This window comes from Tyto alba, unplaced genomic scaffold (assembly GCF_018691265.1).
Source record: "Tyto alba isolate M040663 unplaced genomic scaffold, T.alba_DEE_v4.0 Super-Scaffold_3, whole genome shotgun sequence".
Taxonomy (NCBI): Eukaryota; Metazoa; Chordata; class Aves; order Strigiformes; family Tytonidae; genus Tyto; species Tyto alba.
The window spans coordinates 19156640-19180570 of record NW_024881304.1 but is presented as its reverse complement, the minus strand read 5'-3'; the positions used below and the strand labels follow the sequence as shown (position 1 = coordinate 19180570).

The window sequence follows — 23931 nt, the reverse complement described above, 5'->3', positions numbered from 1 at the left end:
TTGAGCTCTCCCAACTCCTACGTATCACCCCGTTCATAAATGGCTTGAGCTAGAGGGATGGGTTCCATTTCCAATATAAATTCTCATTATGTTCACTACAGAACAAACATTAACAAGAAATGCTTAGTCTGTCTCATAAGGCCTAACATAATTGTTCATTTTAATGAATAAAGTAACTCAATATATGTGTATAATTTAAACATCGCTGCTTTTTTTTCTCACCACCACAAACATTTCTGTAATAAGATAGTTGTTCTGAACTAAATTGTTTTATGCAATGTTTGATTAAAATAAAAATCAGTACAAAAATAATTACATTAGTGATAATTAACCTACTCTGGGAAAAAAATAGCCATGTTTCCCGATATGACTTTCATAACAACTGTGTCATTAATTTCACAGCCGCATTAGAAAACAATTGCGGAGGAATGTGCTCAGATTTATTGCCACCTTACAGATTGCTTTTAGACTCCAGCTACTAAGTCAGCAGTTCAACCAGTTTTTGTACATTCAACTTTACAGATAGCAATATTTGCATGACTTCGCTCTTCAGGCTTAGCTATTAATGTCTTGTAATTAGTTTCTAAATCCAGGGCTTTAACATGATAATGGTTTTAAGCTAAGAATATGTCAATAACACATAGTCAACAGAGCCTTCTGCAAAATATCAACTAAAATCCCTTCAATAGATAACAGGAACGATAAGCCAAACTACCAGAGAAGGATGCAAAGCTACTCCAATGACTTGACCAGACACTGCAAATAAGGTGTTTCACCTCATACTGTAATTTATTTTAATTTCACTGCCTGCAGGGGATTGACAGAAAAGCCTTAAGACGAGCGCGGAGGCTGCAAGGTGACGGAGGCAAAAAATCCCAATAGTTTTTGCCTGTGACGTACAGATCACTGCATTCTGAGCAGTGCAGGCTTTAATGCATTTTCAGGATAGCGCAAAAAATCCCCAGAAACTACAAAAGCGCTATTTAAACAGAATGATTGTTTTCCCAGCAGCAGTGTACCAGCTCTGGGAAACCGCTGCATCCCTTCCCCTCCGCTGGGGACCGATGCCGCGGTCTCACCCCAGCCCCTCCACAGCACCCAGCTCTGGAGTCATCCTCTTAACCTGGGCGCTCCCAGCACTGCTTTGAGCCCAGTTACACCCTGAAATGAGGTAAACCCTGAGCTCGGGTCCTACCTCTTCCTTTTCCTTTCTGTTTTCTGGTTTTAAATCAAAGTCAAAATCCAGCTACTACAAAGAAGCTTTTAAAATCTGGGCAGGGCAGAAGTAGGAAACGTCAGCCAGCAGCCCCCAAACCCCAGCAATAACGGGGTCTAAACCCGCTCCCCAGCTGCTGTAAGAGCCTCTCTGCTGGGATGGGGGTGCAGAGCCCGGGCCTCCCCCGCTCCCCACAGAGCATCCGGAGCCTGGTCCGGAGCTCTGCAGCTCACCCCTGCCTGGTGCCAGCTATTTTTTACCCCTTATTTTCCGTGCCGTTCCATGGAAACCCTTCATCAGGGAGACGGAGCATCGACCTGGCACTGCCTGCCTCCTGATGCCAGAGACAACGCCGTTCGTGATAGTGAGTGTTTTTAGGTGTCTTGGGAGACTTCAAAAGAAAGCTACTTCAGAGGAAAAGCACAATATCCTAATTTACCCTGCTCTGCTGCATTAATTGTCTTAAATCCCCCAAATCTATCTTCCTTATAAGCAGAAGTTAAACGTTCTTATATATTTTTTTATTCTGATTTGATCGACTGTTGCCCTTCCTGCTCCTGCTGCGGGAGCAGAGAGGGTCCTGTCCATAACCACACACAGGACAAGCAAATCACAACTTCCTAATGAAGGGTGGTGGAAACTCATCACTTCCCGAAGTCTTCCAGCCAAAAAGCCTGCAATTTTTCATTGTCAGCACAAATCAGTAACGTTGTCAAGAAATCATGACAACATTCCCATACTGCCAGACCCACATCTTCACACCTGCTGATTCAGATTCCTATTAATGAGCAAAATGCCCCCAGGATCAGCCTCTCCCAGGAACTGCACAGCTCCAGTTTCTGCCTCTCATCAATGCTGTGACAGCTCTTGGGAAGCCCGGGCGCGGATCCCACAGTGCCAAGTGCTGCACAAACACGTGTGGAAAATAACTTTCCCTACAGGTTTTGGAAGAGGTGGGACTGGCTCCCACATTTCCTCCGGTGAGAGGAGGCCGGGGCTGCTCCGTGGGGGAGGTGCCCGGGGCAGCACTGGGAGATGCGGGGATGCAGGTTTCCGTCCCTTGCGCCTTCTGGGCGGGCACACCCGTGCTTCACCGGGTAACTGGTGGAAGCTTAAATGGAAATACTGGAGATCGGTCATCCATCTGTATTTTTCGCTAGTAAAAAGCCTCTTAATTTCATTTTAACACCTTTAATACCAACAGGTGTGTTGGGGAGAGGCTCCCTCCCTCTCCGCTCTTCTCACACCGAATGCTCAGCTGTGTGTTACCTACCACGGGGAAAAATTCCCCTGGCACCGGCTCTTGCCACCTAGAGTGAAGGACAGTCAGTATTTGGGTACAGGTATAAAAATGTTCATGGCAGCTGCATTGCATTCTAACACATGAAATTAATTACAATTTAAACTTCAACTAAAACCATCGCTTTTGTTCCCACACTGTAGCTCCCTCTCGGTGATCTCATAATAAGCAGTTCTTAACCTACATAAAAACCTCATTTATTTTTCTCTTCCCTTTCCTGATCTTACCTTTTCTTTCGTTTAATATCTGTCATCACTTTCCACCAATCTTACCTGCTTTAAGGACACCCGAAGCAAGTTACACTGAGCATTTGTAATAACGTCTTTAATGAGATCCAAAGGCTATTTGTTCTACATTAAACCGAGGACATTTTTAGCACACCACCGATGTAGAGAAAAAATGCTTAATCTACAATTTTGGCAAAAATGCTTATTATTATATATTTCTGTTGACATACAATAAAATTGAAAATTAATTATTTTAATGCTTTTATATCTGACTACAGCTTCATGTTGTCTTCTCACTAATGGAAGGGGACGGACCATGTATCTTCTGTAATTATTCTGTGTCCCCTGCATATTTTTTTGTAATTAAAAAAGAGCATGTACTTCCAAATGTGCATTTCTAATACACAATCCTTATTTATTTAAACTGGTAGGTTTGAGCAAATCTATTTTCTGAAATCAGGGGTAATAGAAGACAATTTTTCATCCTTAAGCAAGTGGCTTAGAACCAGAGTATCCGTAACGAGCCCCATGCCAAGGGCTGAATGACAGGGGGTGTAGGGGTTTATGCTGCTGCCCTTTCAGTTGTGCTCATCGTTTCATTCCCAGCACAGCTCATTGTCAAACTGGTCAAAACAGAACCCGGCCTAATAGTCTTCCATAATTTCACAAAGCAGGTGAAGCTCATGGTGCTTTTAATATTTTACATTCAGAAAACATCTCCCACATGGGGGGCAACACCGCCATTCTTACACACTGGGCTTAATTTCAGAATATTATGCATTCATTTGAAAATTAATAAAACCAGCTCTTGCCTATCACTGTTCATTCTGCTGTAGTAATTTTTTCCCCTCAATCAAGAACAGATATTTTTAGGGGAAAGTTTGGTCTCCAAGTGCTTTCCTTCAATTCCTGTTACAGCCTAGCACAGTGCAAACCTTCATAGCATAAATTATCTGGGTTTCTGCTTTTTTTGAAGGGTGCTCTAAAGGAATCTGCTGTCAAGGGGAGGGAGGGGGGGGGAGGAAAGCCTATTGCATGGCATTAAGGGGATATTTACACCTCACATTCCAGCTTCATGTGGGGAAAATGACAGCTCACTGTGGGACCGGCCCGGAATGCTGTAATCAAATGACACTCCCCCTGGTTTCAATTGGAGTTTTCCTTCAGTGAGGAACGATGGGTCAGCGTTTAATTATACTATAGATCACCTTGAAATTACCAGCAGGTTACTCAAGAGACATGGCTATGCGGGAGAATTTACCCTAAAAAGTGCTAACACTGTTAAAGCTTTTTTTTTTTTTTTTTTTAAGATATAACTAATGTGGTACAGGGATTATGAAAAATAATAACCTTTTTTTTTTCTCGTTCAGCTACTGGTTCATACCGTATGGAACACAGATGGGTAATCTGCCAATGCTTAAGTTGGCCAGTATCAGAAGCCCTGAAAATCCATTTACCAGGTGCCTTACCCCACTCTCCAGAAGCTTCAGCTCTTTCCTGGCTCAATTCCTGCATTTCTGGCAGCGCCCTGAGCCAGGACCACGCTCCCTAGGATACTCTGAGAGACTCGCCAAAGGAACTCTCCCCTGAGTACATGCAAAGGGTGATTTTTCAAAGTCCTCTAGCTTGGCCTGATGAAATTGGATTTTAATGGCCATAACCAAAGGCAGCTCCTGGCCGTGCAGGTCTGCGCCCATCCTTGGTTCAGACCAGCACTTCCACGTTACTTGGAAAGATCGTAATTTTTTTTTTTTTTTTTTTTTTCTAGATTGACTCTCAGAAACAGGTAGGTTTTTCTGATATTTTTTGCAAATGTTTCAAAAAATATTATTCTCAAATATCTGTAGAGAGGAAAGATCAATGATTTAAGATTGGCAGTGACAGACAGAACTGAAAGCATTAGGCATTTTTTACTAATAAGTGATACAATAGTCTTCACTCACAGCAGTGTCTGAAAGCCGATTATACAAGTGAGATGATAAGCACCATGCCGCAGCAGCCATAAGGCATAAAGAAATGCAAAATAAGCGGCACACAAAGTAAGAGCTATGCAGAAACACTTTTTACACATACTGTTTCCGTTCACCTGTACAAACAAACTTGCCAAGTCAGGACTCTTTCTTGGGTTCAACCTACAGAGCTAAATATTCCAGGAGAGGATTACCTTCCTTCAATCATTTGATATTTATATCAGTTTAAACATATCATTTAAACTAATGGGCCAAACTAGAATCCCTGAAAAAAACAAAAATTAAGTTAACCATGTTGCGCAGACAGCGAAGTATGTATGTGCTTTACTCAGGAGGACACAAAACCGCTGCAGTGTCAAGGCTGAGGAAACTCCTGCATTCCCCTCTTATGTGACATTTTATCCAAAGAAAGCCCCTTCATGCTAGAGGCAGTGTCACTCCAACCCTTAGCATCTGCATCTTCAGAAAAGAAATCAGGAGAAACAAGCTGGAGGTTCACGTGTCTGAGCGAACACCCTAGCACGCTGCCCTTGCTGTAAGCCAGGCTCCAAAAAACCTCAATCCATCGTCTAGAAAAGAGGAAAACACCACAAAAAGCTGAGGCTTACTCAAACTTCTGTAAAAGGACTGTCCCATTTCTGGCTATGAATCCAGTCCCAGGGGCTGAACCAAGCTCAGTAATTCATCAAACTGGTTTGAACTCCATCACCATCAGCCCCGATACAGAGCTGCATCAAACTTCACACACATCAGCCTCGTTAGAGAGCTCACGTCATATGGCATTTAGAGTACGAAGGAGATGCGAGCAATACCCACTGCACACTCATGGCCAGAATTCATTTTACTTCTTTAAAACGATCGATCTGCCAGCTACGGATTTCTTAGAAAAACTAACCGTAGGATGTGGGTCAAAACTAGTGAAGTCTTGACACAGATTATATTCCTGAAGAGAATTGTGTCTGTTTCTTCCTGATTAACGACTGCACAAATTCCAAGTAGGAATTAGGATTTCGACTCAGAGATATTTAGAGCAGATGTGCCTACATATATTCATAGAATTTATGCAAAGCATTCCATTAAACAATATTAAGCCCTCTTAAAAAGCTGTATGCTTTTAGCAGACGGGACCAGAAACAGGGTGGTTGTGCCACTTGGCAAAGCTCTGAGGAGGTGTCACTGGCACAACTCATAAGCCACGATTTCAGCCTGAAAAAACATCCATTCATCTCACTGCTCACAACTTTTTGCCAACTCCTGATGTTTCTCTTGTCAAATATAAGGAGATAAAATTCTGCTTAATTAAAGGAGTAATTTACAGCATACCTGGCTTCTAACTGGGACAATGAAAGCAGACCTATGGAAATTGTAGCTTGGACACCCCTCTCAAGCATTTAATGCTTTTTGGCATTAGCTAGCTTGTGCTTTAGTGTCACGATCTTCAGTGGAACACAGCTGAAAAGGCAGCCTGGCACCTCTGATGAGCAAGAACAGTCTGCAGTGAGGAGCGTGCTCCTTCACACCAACACCACGATGCAGCAACAGGTCACCGTGCCCGGGTGACAGTGGCACTGCCACTTAACCCTCCCCGGGGGCTGCCCAGCCCTCAGCACCCCCGTGACTGGAGAGGTGAAGCCCCAGAGCACGCTGCATCCCTGACCGGCCCGCGGCAGGATTCACACACACCACGATGCAAAACAAATGGGGAAAAGATGAAAGATTTCCTTTCCAAGTGAGGCAGCCCAGTTATGTACTTACATAAGGAAAAAAAGTTCAATATTTTACTATTCTGGTGGAAAGAGCATTGACAAAGTTCCCTTCAATCAATGGTGTTTCAGATCTTTACTTTCTTCTGCTTTTCAGGTTGGCTGGGTATGTTTACACAAACGTTATTTCAAATATACCCATGTTGCAGCTAGAATTTAAATAAGAAACTTAAATGTCATGAGGGATGCAGTAAATACTTAGACAAGGCTACCTTTTGTAGGACTCCTAACAGAGAAGGCTAAAAAGGTCTCACTGACTTACACGCTGTTTTCCATCTAAAGATCTCGGTGGTACGGGAACGCGGCAGTACATGACAAGTAGGACGAAGGCCACTACCAGGTGTAGTCAAGCCATGACACAGTGAGATCAAGGGCCAAAGCCACCAGCACACAGTTTTTACCGTGCGCTCAGTGACTACCAGAGCTTCCCACACGTCTAAGTTCTGTACTTGCTCGGTAGCCACCCTACAGCACCCAGACCCAACGGTTTCGTTGTGCAGGACAAGAAACCCGCAAACCCAAGGACCAAGCACGTGAAATATAGCTCAACGCCGGGGCAAAGCAATTACTCGTCATTTAAGCAGTCAAAATCAAATGTTCAAATGCTTGTTCCTAACACATTCATACGGCTCAACAACTGTCAAATTTAAGTCCTAAATAACAAGGTTGGATGACAATGGCACATCTAGAATCGAATCCAGGAATTCTGATTTTTCTCCTGAAAGCTCCTTTTCTGAGTTATTTTTCATGGGATAGCCATGAGTTGACCTTACCCAAGTTTTGAGAAAAGGATTAGCCCTTTATGTTTGTTTAATCTCTGCTTATCAGCTAATAACTTTTTTTTTTCCCTGTTATTTACAATTGTGAAAAAGGAATACATCTGCCAAATCTGACATACTACTGTCAGAACGGAAAGGGTAATAACTAGAGATGTACCAAATGGCATGTGTGTAATTTGGATAGCATTTATCTTGAAGTGCCTGCCAACTCAAAATGCTTTAGTTTATTTATCCTACTAATTCTCAAACTGATTCAAAGACCAGTATTTGCTAGTCAAATTATTTGGTCCCGGTTTTCTCTCTTTAAAGAATTAGCACCAATGGTACAGTAATTTTCTCATTGTGTCTAGTGTACATGGCATCATGACACAGAGGCCGGGGAAGCAAGATGAAAGAAATACAAAATTCTGAGTGAAACTCAATACCTAACTCAGTTAGACCTCAATCGGATTGCTGCAGCGTTATTAATACTGTTAAATTATCTTGCTCAGGTTATACTCAGTCAATTGGCCCCTAGAAAAGGTGTAGATGCTACACAGAAAATGAGGGTTGGCTAATGGGATATGAATTATACCGTGCTCGGGAGCAGCCTGCCACCACCACCGCAGCCACTTCTCGCTGAAACAGAGCGGGGAGAGGTAGAGGAAGAGGAGAGCGATGCGGCGTGGTGGGTGGTTGCTGCGGGGGCAGGTGGCCAAGGGATGATGCTGGGCGCTGCTTCTGCTTTGGAAGAGGCGTGGGACGCTGATTTGGTCTGCCCAGAACTGGAATGTCACAGCAGACAGACAGACAAAGCGGAAAAACGCAGCGGCGTAGGTTGAAACCGAAGATCATTCCAAGGATTTCAGATCTGAATTAATACTGGCCCTGCAATCACACCCTGCCTAAAACAATAACGGTATTGGTCTAGTGGGAATTCCATTAAAATTCTGCAAAAAATTTCAGAGGTTTGTATTGGTTTTTGTTTGATTGATTTTTTTTTTTTTTTTTTAAATTAACCTTACAAAGCTAAAGAATTTTGTCCCTCATCACATTTTCACATACTAAAGCAATAACACAACACTTCACCTCCCCACCTCCCACTCTCTCCATCTCTTTGAAAACTAAAAGAAAGACCGGACCTGGTACCTTATTCCCTCCAGCTGAGCACCCTAAATATTCAACTGCAAGGCACACTCCCAGTTGTGCATCTCTCTTCCCCTGCAGTGGATCTTGCTCCCCACGAACAGGGCAATGGGGTCGGTGAGATCGTGGGGAGCATCCCAGGGTGCTCCCCTCACGCGGGGAACAGCCGGCAGCGGGAAGGTGGGACTCGCCCCCAGGGCAGGGGGGACCGCGTGTAAAAGCTCCCACGTCCTGAGTGAACTCAAACGTCACATAATGGTGATCGAGGAGAAAAGCCTGTACCACCTTTTCCAGATGTGTTTTTGAGAGGAAAAGGGACCCAAGACCTGCTTTTGCAAAGGGAGGTTTAATGCTGTGCTAGCATTCAGCAGCCAGTCTAAAGGATAAGCATTGCAAGAATGGAATAAAATATCTAATTATAGTTACCATTGGGAGCCAGATGCTCGGACGCTACTTTTAACAGTCAGATACATATCCTCCACACCACTGAAAGGGGCGATTAACAAGTAAACAAGGTTGTTTCATGGGAACTATTTAACGCAGCATTTTCATATAAAATGTACATTTTCAGATTAATGGAAGAAGAAACAAATAAAAGAAAGGGAAACAAAGCAAATAAAGGCTTCCCCTCAAGTTTTAAGGGCAGGCTAAAGACCCTTTGCAGCTGTTTATTTGGGGCCATTATTGCCTATCATGCAAATGATTAGCTTGAGACTCATTAAAATTCACGCTATGTATTCGATATTGTAGTCTTGCTGCAACCCATGTCAATTTTGTACAGAAATCGGTATTTAGGGACATTTAAAAACTGAGTGGTTTTGACACACTCAATACATATTCTCTGTTAGTAACCTCTATGCTTTGCTTAAATGTTGGAAACTCTGAGGACTGTCCACATGGTCCTGATGTGTGCAGAGCTTTTAACATACCCTTTACTGGATATCTTTCTCCCGTCTAAAGCAAACAGGCACAATATTATGCAATCATCATAATTTCTACTCTGCTATCCCTGGCACTGGCATCGGTACGGTAGCAAGATTTCATTTTGTAAAATGCAGCTAGATTTTGTTTGGGACCTACAAAAATAGCTTTAAGGCAATAGTTACTGTATTTGTTAATACAATACGTTAAAAAATTTTACATGTAAATTCAATAAATAAAAATGGAGAAAAATGAACAAGCTTTTGGCTGCAGTTAATAGCCACAGGACTACTGGCGTGACTGGAGGATGCCAGCCCACACCTGCTGAGGATTTGCTGAAATAAAATCTCAGGCAGGCAAAGTCCCAACGCCTGCAATCCTGCTCATCACTCGGACTTCAGGTTTTGCCCATGGAAAACGTGTCTCAATTCTGAAAACTTGAGCACCTCAGCAGAAGCCACTGTGCATTTCATTCTTCCTCTGCATACAAGCGCCACAGTAAAACTTTTTTGTTGCTCTTTATGTCAGGATGCATCGCTGATTTCTGCCTCCCTGGAGGATTTTGCTAGAAGAGCTTACTGACCAGCCCCCGGCATGCCTCGCGGTGCAAAGCGAGTACTCTGCCTGCAGTCTGCTCCCGGGGGTCCCCACCAGCCCCCCGCTGCATCCCGGCCTCCAGAAGGACAAGGCGAGGCCACCCCGACTCACAGAGACTGTGATATTAAACAAACACCTTCCACCCCACCAGACAAACGGCAAGAGAAGATATAAAGTGGGTAAGAAAGGAGATGTCAAAGAAGCGTGACCAGCGTCTTGGTGGCTTCCCCGCTGGGCTTGCTAGACTTGAACCTCCGTGCTGCCATCCACCGCCTCCAGGACAAAAGATTACACATATTTTGCAAAGGAAAAGACAAAAGACTTAAATGGGTTTGCTCTGCAAGCAGAAATTCAATCACTATTTCTCTGATACTTCTCGGACTCTCCCTCTTTTCCATGCAGAGCCTTGGCCTGCCATTTCCTACCGTGCCAATCACCCGTCACTGTGTTCCTTTCAGCCTGCAATCCATGGATTTAACCAGAGATAATATTTTCCATCAAGTGTCTTTTGCCAGGGCAAGGATGAGATGTAAACATAGAAGCTGGTCCAGCGTCTCTGTGCCGCCGGAGGTGACCTTCACCCGCGGCTGCGAGAGCCCACTCAAGCTGCAGCTTTGCAGCAGGACTTGTGTGGGTCCTGCTGGACTGGAGCAAGGCAGGAGAACGATGAAAAAGTTTGGAAAAACCACAGCTAAAGACCACGGTGGACCTAACCAGAAACCTGAGCTTTCTACTGGATTACCTGACAGGTATTTGCAAAAATCTGAGTGTTGACATACTGTTGGACAGGCTGTCGTATGCTGTTTTCTACTCTCAGAGCAGTGGAAGAGTAACTGCTTGTTGAGCAGAACAGCTCTGTCCCACATATGTAGTGTTTTTCTCTACATAGGTGGGTGAACTTCTCCAAACACAACAAAGCGTGTCGGTCATTGAAAAGCGTCTTTCCGCTTTCAGCTACTAAAAAAAGAATATTACGCCCCCAATAACACACAGACTGACATTATTACTCCTGCCAAAAGCAACCAAACCTGTTAATTATCCATAAAATATCCCAGGAAAGTATTTGTTCTTGAACATAATTGCTGACAAAAATACATTAGCCTTGCAAAAAAAGATTTAAGAAGTGATGTGTAGGAGCAAAAACATCACCTGTTTTAAAAACATAGTGATTTATTTTTTGACCTGCTATTTCTTGTGTTACTCATTCGCAGAGCATAAGACTGCCTGCCTACAGGCTCACGGACATTTAAGAGAAATCCACAAGATGAAGTAAATTCTGAAGTCACCAAGTCTTCTGCTACGTAATTTTTTGTGCATTATAGCTTTTATGAGCTCCTTATGTTTCTGCTCTTTTCCTATCTTCGAAAAGATATGTAATACGTCTTAGATATTCTCTCAGCCTGGTTTTTCTTAGCATTTATATCCCTACAAACATTTTACCTTGTGACATTCTCAGACCTGGAGGAAAATTATACCAATGTTCAGAGTTGCCAAAAGCTGATATAGCTTAATTCACTTTGCTTTGCCTAAGGTAGTACAGCTCACGCGGTATACATTACTGCCTAGACCAAATGGGTCAATAACAAAGAGGAAATGACATTTCACGTCTTTAATTCCAAGTCTAAGCTGGTTTTCAGAGTGAGGTGTGAGATTTAACTATTGCCTTCCTATTTTTAGATAACGAAAATCTATATAGAAAGCTTAACTTGCTGAATAGCCTTTCATTTAAAAAAAAAAAAAAAAAAAAAAAAAAAAGCAGTTTTCATGATTTTTAAGCGTGGCAGAGGAGACAGGAAAGGGGTCCACACTGGTCTGGCTTTTTTCTTTGTGGATCATTTTCTAATTCTGCAGATGGTGGTGACCGAGGGCTGTGGGTGCTTGTTCTCCTGGATGGTTCTGTTACGCTGCTCACCCCCAACCTTATCAAAGCTGCCCAGCGCCTGAATTCTCTAAGTTACTCTCCCCATGCCAGAAGCCATCACCCTGGCAGGATTTCTGCTCCCCTTTGTACAAGGCCTTGCTGCAGAACGACTGCCCAGGGCTCCCGCAGCGCATGTTCCAACTACTTGCCCATGTTACAACCCCCCCAGCTCTCTACTGCGTACACACCGGTGTTAATGCAGTCAACACCCGCTGCTCCCCAGATTTTGTGGTTTGATTTGGCATTGCGTGATAAATGTTTGGCATGAGTGTATCGAAGGAGACACACTCTGAGATTCGCTGGATTACGACGTGCACTACCTAAGACTTTTTTTCAAAGAAAGCACAGGTACAAACAGGATTATCTGCGTTTACTGGAGGCTGGCAATGAGTTGTTTAGCTCTCTTCTGTGGTAAAGAAGTGCTGCTTGATTCACATGGTTACTACCGTATATTTTGAGGTTGTGCCCTCATCTGAGTAAAAATTATTTACAGCGGCCGTTTCTAAACCTAATGCGTCAAAACCATCTGCGGTACTACAAACCGCATCGGTTTTATTCCAAGAGCACTTACCAAGTCGGGCTGTAATCACAGATTGTGAGCAGGACTTCCGTGATTTCAGTCCTGCTGCCTGTTAGCATACATTTTCCAGACCTGATGGAGGACTAAGGAATTAGCATATGGTCATTCAGCGGGCCAGTGGTTTGAAAAATTCCCTTCCAGTTGGCTGGAAGTTAATTCCGCAAGTTAAGATAATTAAAGGTGCTCATGCTGGTCATGGTTGACATGAGCAATGAAAGATTACTGAGTCTAATGACAGAACAAAATAAACAATGTCTATTATTATAGTTTATATTGTAGCTATTGACATGTTGGGCATGCTAACTCGCTAGCCAAAACATGTAATTGGGATGTATTTCAGTAACACACTGATGCAATTATTCACCTTTAAATCTCCAACTGGACTGCATACAATTTGGCTGACAGCATAACGGAGACTGAGCTCAGAAATGCCCGGCTCTGGCAAAGAGCTTTCCAAAGGGGCTGCAGACCTTTCTGGAAGGACTTTGCGTTTAGCAGCGTTTGTGCTGTGAAATAATTCCCATAAAGCCAGGCACCCGTGGCCCCACGAGCGCCGCTGTCACCGCATGTCACCCGGGTGGGTGGAGGGATGGGACCAGGGTCAGGGGAGCAGAAGGTGCAGAGCATCAGTAACAGTGCCATGGGGAGAGGAGCTTCAGGTTGGGTTCATTCATCTCAATGGGGTGTAAATGCCTGAAGAAGCAGCCCAGAACTTTTTTAATGGACCATAAAACTAGTTGTTTTGGGGCAGAATAACATTTCCAAAGAGTGCCTTGAGAAGATAAGGAATGCCACCGCACGTGGACATAGTCCTGTTGAGGACCAGAGGCAGCAGCAGTTGCAGTTCACCAGGAGCAGCACAGGCTGAGCAGTATTTCCATCCGAAAGAACAGCCTGGATTAAATTACTTTCCAAAAATGTCAATGAGGCAATAGCAGCTAAAATAATTCATGTTTTTTCATCTATCAGAAACGCAGTTACTTCTGGATACAGCTCCATCTCCATGTAGGCCAACATGCTGTAATGTACAGCTAATTAAGTCTAAGGGTTTAGCCAATTTCATTAAAAATGTAAACGGTGGTAATTTCCAACAAGTGGCTGCACCAGCTGAAAGCTCAAGGTTCTGCACTGACATATGAAAACAAAACATACTAATCATGCTTAATACTTAAAATCTTAATTTTAAATAACACCCTGACCTCGTTTGCAGAATTTGTTTAATGAGTCTGTCTAACCCCTGAATAATGCATACCTCCTGTCAACCCATCAGCCCACAAGATTTAAGGCTCCAGGTTGTAACAGAGATGTATTATCTTTGTACCAGCTACTCATTACGGTCTGTAACAGGAATAGGAAATGACACTACAAGGGCCAATTTATGTGACAATAACTGAAATGAGAAAGGAAATTGATACCAATTTTTATCTATCTTGATGGAATCTTTGAACCATGATTTTGAGCTTGCTCAGATGTTGCAAACCAACAGAAATCTTAAGGATTATATAGTGCAAAGATCTGTGCATGTACATCCATCCATCCATATATACACATATAAAGGCGTGTAAGCACACATATTTTTAATATATATTTGTAAATAGGGGTTTTGTGATTATATATTACAGGCCTTTAGGTCCTGGAATTGTTACTGCTAACAAAAATTGGGCTTTCAGTTACATGCAACTTCACTAAGGTGAAGTTGTTTAAGCTGCAGGTTTCTAGGCTGGGAGATGCCAAATTTCTAGTATAAAATTTCAGATAAGTACTTCAAAATACATTCTTTTAAAAGCATCTAAAAATCCACAAAACAATCCTATGGTCATTGCAATGAAATTCTCTCATCCCTTGCTATTTGAAGCAAAAACTAATTGGCCAGATATATGCCCTTTTGCTCTCCATCTACCAACAATGGAAGATTCCAGGCTTTCAATAAACTAAAATTAGCACACACTCCAGAAAATTTACCTTTTGTTGCAAAATACTCTGAAAAAAATTCCACCTACTCTGAACATGCTCTACTCCAAAGGAAAAAAACAAAACCCCAAAACAAAACAATGAACAGAAATAATTTTGATCACATTCTTTTAGAAAAATACCATCTGTTAGCAGAATATTCCTGAGCAACAAACTTCGCTGAATAGTTGCCTGGATTTAATTGCCACTCTGAATGCTTTACCAAAAAAAAGTCAGGTACCTCTAGGTTTCTTGCCAGAGGGTTAGATGCTTGATTCCTCTTTTCACAGAACCACAGGCTGGTTTGGGTGGGAAGGGACCTCAAAGCCCCCCCAGTGCCCCCCCCTGCCCCGGGCAGGGCCCCCTTCCCCCAGCCCAGGGGGCTTCCAGCCCTGTCCAACCTGTGAACCTTTCCAGGGAGGGGGCAGCCTGTGCCAGCATCTCACCATCCTCACAGGGAAGAATTTATTCATTATATCTAATTTAAATCTAGCCTCTTTCAGTTTAAAACCATCACCCCTTATCCTATCCCTTTGCACCCCGATCCAGAGTCCCCCCCCCTCTCCTGCCCCCCCTTTAAGCCCTGGGAGGCCACTCGAAGTGCTCCCCGGACCCTTCTCTTCTCCAGGCTGAACCCCCCCAACTCTCTCAGCCCGGCCCCCCAGGGGAGCTGCTCCAGCCCCCCCAGCATCTCCGTGGCCTCCTCTGGCCCCGCTCGAGCAGCTCCGTGTCCTTCTGCTGTTGGGGGCCCCCGAGCTGGCCCCAGCACTGCAGGGGGGTCTCCCCAGAGCGGAGTAGCTTGCTACTTCTGTTTGTTTGCCATTCATAACGCTTATTTCCAAATTTTATAATAGAGATGTTTATAACATATAAATAGATTACTCTGAGCCCAAACAGATCCAGTAGGTGTTGAAGTGTGCAGGATCTGCATAAATTGCACAGACTATTACAAAGTTACTTAACATATTTCTATTCTGGAGAGTGAGGGCTGACCCCAAGCTGTACACACTCTGTTTGCTCCAAGGCCAGAGGCTCTGAGGTACGTGAATGTCACATTCTTTAAAGCAAGACTTTATTTCCCACCCCCTCCCCCCCCCCCCCAATTTTTCATGCTACTCTAAAACACTGGCCTGAACCTACAGTGAAGAAAACAGCATAATACAGCTATTTCCCCAAGGAGGAGGGAGTTATTAACAAGTACGCAGCGATTTCCTCTGCACCGTATAGCATGAGCCAGGATTTATAAGGGGAGTTAGATCTATGTAACGTACGTGTTTATGGAAGCATATTGATAATTATCAATACTATTAATCTTCTAAGCACTTGTTTAGAGAGATTGCAGCAATATATCACTTATTGCTGGAGGAAATTAATAAAAGCATAAGGAATTTCTAAGCAGCCAGCCTTCCTGACGCTGCATGCAAAAGGCTCCATTTAACCAGCAGTCATGTTTCAAGCTGTACACTGCTTCATGCGACTAAACCATTTACAATTCAAGGACACATCTATAAAACAACACAGATTTTTTTTGTTTATCTCTGCACACAGTATGTTTAGGCATCTTTAATATGTATTTGTTTCTGTTTGCAAACAAATTAATTGAAGGGATGTTTTAATTTCATCTGGAGCTTACAGTTAACCCTGTCTGATGCTTTGGAAGTGAAACGTTTTAAGCAAGAGCTGCTTGAAGTCTCTACAGTGTAATAATGGACAGGGCATCGTGTTTTCCATCCCCAGCCAAGGGTACAGCTCCTTCAGCCATCCTGAAAACGTGCTGCAGCGTCTGCTCAGAACCCGAGTGCCCAGTGGCACCTTTATGAGCCATAACACCGAGCTGGAAGAGCACACTTGATGAGTTGGAGATGCTGATGCAATTAAAACAACATGATGCACCCTATGCCGACACTAATAGGCTAGAAGTACAGCATTAATTAGACAATCAGATAGAAAAAACCCCAACAAACGCATTTGCTTGCTTTAGGAAGCTATCCCTTTCTAATGGCAAATAAATCGGTCTGTAACCATTTCACTACTCACCAAGACGAGGGTGAAGGTGAAACAGGGCATCATGTCCACCACCGTGCCACAAGTTGTGGAGGGATGGTGGGAGATGAACAGCACAACTCAGCTGGGTGCTCCACCACACAACGGAGGCGGGAGCACATCCCCCACGGAGACGGTCCTTCTCGGTGCTCAGACAAGAGGTCTGGTCCATGATGGAGGATCCCAGTACCCCAACAACTCATTTGTTAGGAGATGGCAGAAGGCAGCTACTGTCCCCACGCAGGAGCCCGGGGACAGGCCTCTCTGGCTGGCTCATGGCTCAGCCTCGGCAGCATGAATATGTCCAAACCAGGACTAAAGCCATTCAAACAGAAAACCTCAAACGGGCTCAGCCTTTTGATGACCCCCAACAGCTTGTCAGTATGAAATAGGAAAACAAGGTAGAGATGGAAGAAAAGGCCAAAACTCTGGCTTTTTGGTCAAATGCAAGTCTGCTGCTCACTTCAGCAATACAAGGGATTGAACCTGTATGCCTGCTTGTCCAAATCCAATAGCAGTCTACTTACTGGGCACTGCTTTTGCACAAATCACATTTTTAACAGAAATTATTAACAGCAAGACTAGCTTTACTTTTCATTCTGCATAACTGGTGGGAATTTCTAAATTTTGCTATCATTTTAGAGGAAAAATTGAAGGAAGTGAAACATATGGACTCTCTGTCTGCACTTCCATCTGCCTGCACCAACTTCTTTCCTAATAACTTTTGAACTTGCTGGCCAATCTAAAGCACGTTTGTTACAAGCAGGGATTTCTGAAGGATGTGTCTGAAGGATTAGTAAAACCCAGTGGATAGTCAGATAAAAGATCCGCCAATGCTAAGCATCTCTCTCACCCTTTTGTTTCAGCCAGCCAGCCAACCAGTTGGCATATGTGTAATTCAAAAACAGCCACGACACTGGCTGTCGCTTGCACAGCAAAAGATATAGGGGTGTGGAAGGGAGTTCAGGCACTGCAGGGAAATTGTGGGGACAACTATGGGAAGGAGTCACAGGGAACATGATGAAGAGTGCTGCCGTAATAGGGTATGCAGGAGACAAATCCTTGGAAAAAAGGTTCAACAATTTCACGGGGATTGTTTTCTTTATTTTTTGATTTTGACAGTTCAGGGATACTTGCAGAGATTTGGATGTGAAAACATAATAAATCTGGGACCTGCTGAGTTAACTCTATATAGAGAAAGAGAAGCAATATCACCAAATTTCCCATGAGAACCTGCAGTTCCTCTAGGAGTGATCCATTTCATTCTCCTTCAGGCACATCAGTTCCTCCAGGAGATACGTGTTTCTGTTTTTGTCAGGCACCTCAAAGCATTAGAAGTCACATTCGTGAAAGCCAACTCCGTATAAGAGCTGGTCAGCCAGTTCCTTGCACTCCTCTAGTGCCTCCTACTCAGCAACCTCACAGTGCTTTGCGGAGACTGACAAATAAAGGCACGCACATCAAGAAGACATCTACTGTTATTGGATCTATGGTGTACCTGGGGTAAAACAGAGCATGAAGAGTTAATTACCTTTCTAAAATTAAACATGAAACCTTAAGGCATGACAGCAGAACCTGCCATGTCTCCTGGCTATTCTGCCTTCATGCTTAACCCACAGTCATCCTCACTATTTCCTATCGCTTGAATAACACAAGCATCAGAAGTCTATCTCTTGCTGAAAAAAAAAAAAAAAAAAAAAAGAAGTTACCCATTTGAAAAGCAAAAGAACCAAAAACCAGCTGGTACATGACACACCTCCTTTTCCCCATGGTAGCTTTCCTCCTTTTCACCAGTAGCACTTCTGGATTTTGAAACACATTAAAACTAAATACAGTCAAAATAATTCTCCTCATAGTGATGCAACTGCCTTGTAGTACGTGAGTGTACCCTGAACACCAGCATATTAAAATACAGTCCTGGTTTCAGATGCTAATATTACTTTGGTCAACAGTTTTATTGTCTAATTGCATTAGCTGTATCTCTGCTATTCAACAGGCTCTGGGGTTCATGATACAGGATTTCAGTATGGATGCAGCTGGCCAAATTTTGGTTTCTAAAATTCAGGGCAAAACATGTCGAATTGCAGGAAGATGCAAACTAGAAATCTTGCATACTGAATCTGCACGAAGGGGGCCAAAAAGAGGCTGACAGAGCTTGACATAATCTTCATAAAAGAAAGAGAGGCAGGAGGTGCTTTTCCATGACCTCTTATGGGAGGTGGGTGGGCATCTTGTAATCACAACTTCACTGCGGGGAGAACAAAGCACTGCAACAGTTTTTCATGGAATAGTGGCCAAGCCATTTTAAATTAGACATCTGCTCATTTTATCCTTGCGTAGATTTCTGTGAAATACAGCCAAAATTGTTACTAAATCATGCATTGGGTACTCGGCAAAGCTGTGCTAGGTTGCTTGACATCAAGCAAGCAAAAGAAAATTTGGTGATTATACCATCCTTACATAAAAACTACATTATGTCCCAAGTTTGCTGCAGTGAAAAGACACAAAATATTTTTTTGGTTATTGACCAAATTCTGACCTCAGATACAGAAATGTAAATCCAGGGTGAGTCAATTGCACTCAGAGGAGACATTTCACATAGAAACCTGCTAAGGGGAGAGCAGAGCCTGGCTCCTGGGCATGTGGGGAGCAGACACCTGCCTTTACTGAACATTTCTGCCAGATATAAATAACCAAAGGTTTTGATACAAAGATGTGGAGAAGCAGTCAGGATTTACAGAAATATACAGGTCTCAGACATTTCGTAAAACCACGTTTATAAACTCATGACAACAAAAAGAGAAAAAACTGATATAGCATATTTAAAGGCTTACAAATACATTGCTAAAGACCTCTTCAGTCTATCTACTGTCTTATGCAATAGAAAAAAAAATGTAAAAAGAAATTATTCTGTAATTTTACATGAAAAATCTGGTACGGCTATAAAGATTAATCAGCCCTGTGCCTCCCATACTTCTGCTTCCCACTCCAAAATACCGTGAATGGGAAGGTGACATCTACCATTGTAGATTAGATCGACGACAGACTGAACAGTAGCACTACCTTCAGGGAAATAAATGGCAAAATATTCTTGCTCCTTCTTTGAATGACACAACAATAAAGAAGAAAATATTTACTCACCACCTATGATGGCCTTCAGCACTTAGTTACCTACTGCCTTTGAGATCTGGAATGTCCTTACCATTAAGGCCTCCATAATAGGGCAGAACAACTTTTCTCTTTTGTAACTGAGGAAATTCAGACACACAGAACTAAACAAGACTACCCAAGATGACAAATCTCTTGGAAAACAAAAGCATAACTTCAGCATTTTCTAAATTAAAATTAACACCCTCACCAAACATCCTTTTGTTTCCCCTCTTGTGTTAGTATTAACAAAGTAAGAATTGCAGAAATATATCCTGAAAGTGCTACTCCCCAATAATTACTGAAGACAAATTGTAGCCTTTGGTAGTTTTTCCTGGGATGTATTTAATAGCAGCTATTATTTCGGTCGGTTACTTTAGGGAATCCTTACTTCTCTAAACTCTACAATTTTCTTTATTATTGTAAGAAAACACAAACAAGGACTATCATAGCAATGCTAATCCTGTGTGACAAACTAGAACCTGTAAGCAAGTAGAAGGGAAGTTAGTGAGAGAATCTCAACTGCTGATATAACCCTGTAGCTGTGAGGATATGAGGGTGAGGAAAGTGCGCTTTTTATGGAAACATTTAACACAACAACAGGAATACAAATCAAGCTCCATTAATTTAGCTTTAAATTTTAATGAATCAGGATGTGTAGTTTACATAAAGAAGGCTTTACTTCATAAAATATTAATATTTTTTGCTAAAAGAACTGTAAATTGCAAGTTAATATAGTTTTCCTTAAATAGAACATCAAATGTTCAAAAGCACTGGAAGAGCTCACAGCAAATCAAAATGAGCCTGAATTCAAGAGGAGCAAAATATTGATGGTCAGGTCTCAAAGACGGACCCTTGGTATTCCGCATTAACTGCTTCGTTTAACAGAAGACATGAAAAATGGGAAAAGGGAGCGTCCTGCGTTCGGGTACGCTCCAGGCGACGGTGCTGTGACCTGCCCAGGTAGCCCCTGGCTCGCGCCCAGATCTCCCGCGCAGGGACCCGAGGCACGACCACAGCGCCCACGAGCACACGCCGGGTGCCCGGTACGTCCCGGCCAGCGCGGGAGCACGTGTCAGGACCGGGGAGTGCTCACGCAGCCTCCTCTTCCCCCCTGCACCCCATTTCCAAAGGGAATCCGACAGCAGAGGCAGGGAAGGAGCCGTAACATCCCCAGAGTGGACGATGTGAGGGGAGTGGGCTGCTATAACCCTGGGTGGGAACTTTGAGCGCGAGAGGAAAACCCTTTTGCAACAACTGGCATTTCACTTCAGGACTCCCTTGATTTTATTCAGCGTCTGTTGCTGAAGAGCGGTCAAACTGGACTGAAAACCCAGTCTTTGTACTTTGATAAGGATCTGCTTGGAGTCAAATAACTATAAGGTTAAACTGACACCACTTCATGAATTTGAGGCTCGAGCAACTTGCACGAAGTCAAGCAGGAAGCCTGAACCCAGATCTCCAGAGACGTGTCACAGACCATCTTTGTATGGATGAAGCTGACATGGGGGTCCCCAGATTTCTCAGCCACCAGTCAGGCGTTTGGTTTTTTTTTTTTTTTTTTTCATCTGGGAAACACTGAAGTATCTTGAGGGCCTTTGATCACCTGCTCTTACGTGCTTGTTTTTCCTTAGGCGTCATTACAAAAAGGCCATCTCATTCATATGGATATCTCTGCTACATGTTTAAAAGTAACATCGGAAGAGTGAGTCACTCAAAAAACATTTAGTTTCAGCTTTCCTAAAACTAGACAAACTGAAGTGTATAACTGGAGAGACTGAAAAGCATCTGCAAATGAAAGCCCGTTGGTTTCAGTCTACAGTGCATTACTGCTTCATTTTCCAAGTTGGCAACTAGGGACTTGAGACACAAAAGTAATAAAATTTGCATGATCACCTAATGTGTCTATTAGTCTGAGGAATTTTGGTACTCAGGGTCCAGATAAAAGGTTGCAGGACAGGGCAAAAGATGATAACATGCAAAAAAAAACCCAAACCCAAACCATGATGTAGCTGCAAAGACATAGTACAGATCCCTATTAATTTCTGCAGGATGAAAACATGCATTTAGTGACTATACCTGACGTAAGAGAGCAAGAAAAGCATAAAATAGACTCACGTTGAGCTGGAGGTCATCTGTCCACTGGCCAATGAGGCGGTAGCCTGGCGTGCTGGTGTTGGTGGTATGGTACTGGAAGATGTCATAGCGCCCTGGGGCATCACCATTTTTGTTGAACATCACTGGAGTGCCAGCACTGCCTGGGGGAAGGAAACAAGACAAAAATCCAACCAACCAACACCATATCTTTACAATATGTATTTTATTTAGTCATGGTTAAGAGTTTTCAAACTGGTAATGAGTTTCAGGCAAAGGTCATCTACCACCCTAGCCATCTAAAATGGATATTTCAGGATACAGTGGCGTCATCCTAGCCCTCTTCCAGAGATTAATTATCACTGCCCAAACCTACTGATTAAAAATAAATGAAAGCAAAACTAGATCAACCTTACTTCACTCCAGCTTTGCACAAAGCAAGAAATATCAGAAGGCTTTTCTTCCTTCCCTCCAGCCTACCTCCCATCTCTCTTTCCTCGGGGAGTTCTTTAGTGAAAATTACTCCTGTGAATGGAGCCTCTAAATGATTTTTTTTCCCCCAGAAAATGTTCCATCTGCTTCTGAGAGATACTGCTGTCAGAAGTCAGCCCAGGTCTAGTGAATCTTGACTAGCATCCAGAAATAGCTTCCTCCTCCACAATATGTTCTTATTCCCATAATCAGCATGCAGTTGGGATGGAAAAGAACAGACTAAGCTATAGGAAGACTGTTCCTTGTATACTCCCTTATTTTGGCTCTATGACACTGACACAGGCTGAAAAAAATATCTCAGTCAGGAACAGTTCAGGATCAGAATCCTGAATTAACTTTATTTGTCATATACTGAGGTGACTAACATGGGTAAGGAAGTACTGGGCAAGCAGCAAGGCAAGGATACCCCCACAGCCCATCCTTTGTGCCTGGTGCTGAGCATATCCAGGATCTGGAGGTGCACCCATAGCTGGGTGACGGAACCGGCGATTCCTGATCCTCAGGAGAGTTGTCACCAGAACATCTGCATTTTAATTACAGTGGCATTGAATGGGAACCCTTTCTTAGATAAGAATTCAAAGCAGTGTTGCATTTCCTCAGATCTCTAGGTGAAAACTTCAAGGGTGACATTGATTTCATGACATATTAAAATAGGTTTCAGTAGGGTAGAGTAATATTGTGTCAAGATTGAAGATTATGACAATACCCCAGCATATCTATATTCAAAGCTTCCTCCTCCTGCGTAACTTTTTTTTTTTTCCCCCCAAAGCAATGAAAAATCCCTCCTGTTGTAACATTGAACTTTAAGATTATGGTTTTCTTCACGTTTCCCATTCTTCATTGAATTCCACTGAGAGAAAAAAGATTTGAAGGAGTGAATTAACATAGTTTCCATTCTAGCCCGGGTAAATTGTTTCCTGTCTATTCTACAATCCACCGAGATCAGATACAGATTCAGTTCAAAGGCCATTACAGAAAATCTTCCACTGATATCTCCCCTCACTGGCTCCTTATGAGCACTAGGCAGATATTTAATTGTCATTACAGATTAATGTAGCCACAATACATTTACAGTGAAAACTCTTAAAGAGAATAAGAAGAAATGGCTGTAATTCTTGGGCTCCTTTGGAAAGTCAGCACAAATGGTAAATGGGATTTAGCTAATGATGGCTCTTAAAAGGCTGTATATTATTAGTTAAGCTCGGTTTTGTCAGAGCTGACAAAAAAGTACAATTCAAAGGGTAGGATCTCAAGTGAGGCTCCCAAATTACAACACAGCCATTTGTGGATCCCCCACATCCTGAGAGAACCCCAGGAGGGGCACGAAGAAGCGTCCGTGTGGGCGTGTCAGGGGGCAGACCGAGGGCCGACACCGCCGTCACGGCCACGCCGGAGTCAGCAGTGCCGAGACAAACTCTGCTGCAGGCTGAGGGGGAGCAGCCAAGAGCACCTCTGCGGTCACCTTCAGGGGCCATCGGGAAGGTTGCCCAGAGCCCTCCTGGCTAAGCCACGGCCACCCCACCATGGTGCACGGGCAGAGCCAAGCCTCGCCATCGCCCAGCTGGGCACCCGCCTGCCTGCAGCCGGTGCTGGCAGGACCCCCATTCCCTGCTCCCGGGGCAGGCAGTGGACAGCAGGGCCCAGAAGCAGAAGGCCAATGGTGAAGGAGAGGTACTGCTATAGACCTGAAAGGTCCTAAAGCGAGAACATACCAGGAACCGTCACTCTAAAATACACCATTTCTGTCTTTTGCAGGAGCAAGAAAACTTTTCGTAGGTTACTACTAATTGTTGCTTTGAGTAGTTG

General features: G+C 43.3%; 1 protein-coding gene across 5 annotated transcripts in view; it reads right to left on the bottom strand.

Annotated features, from left to right (window-relative positions):
- GRM7 (glutamate metabotropic receptor 7) overlaps positions 1-23931 on the bottom strand; it is a 303547-nt gene that overhangs the window by 73468 nt on the left and 206148 nt on the right. For all 5 annotated transcript variants that reach the window (XM_032995412.2, XM_032995409.2, XM_032995410.2 and 2 more), the window contains exon 7: positions 21658-21797. In XM_032995412.2, the coding sequence (XP_032851303.2) occupies positions 21658-21797 (140 nt within the window). The remainder of the gene's footprint in view (positions 1-21657; positions 21798-23931) is intronic.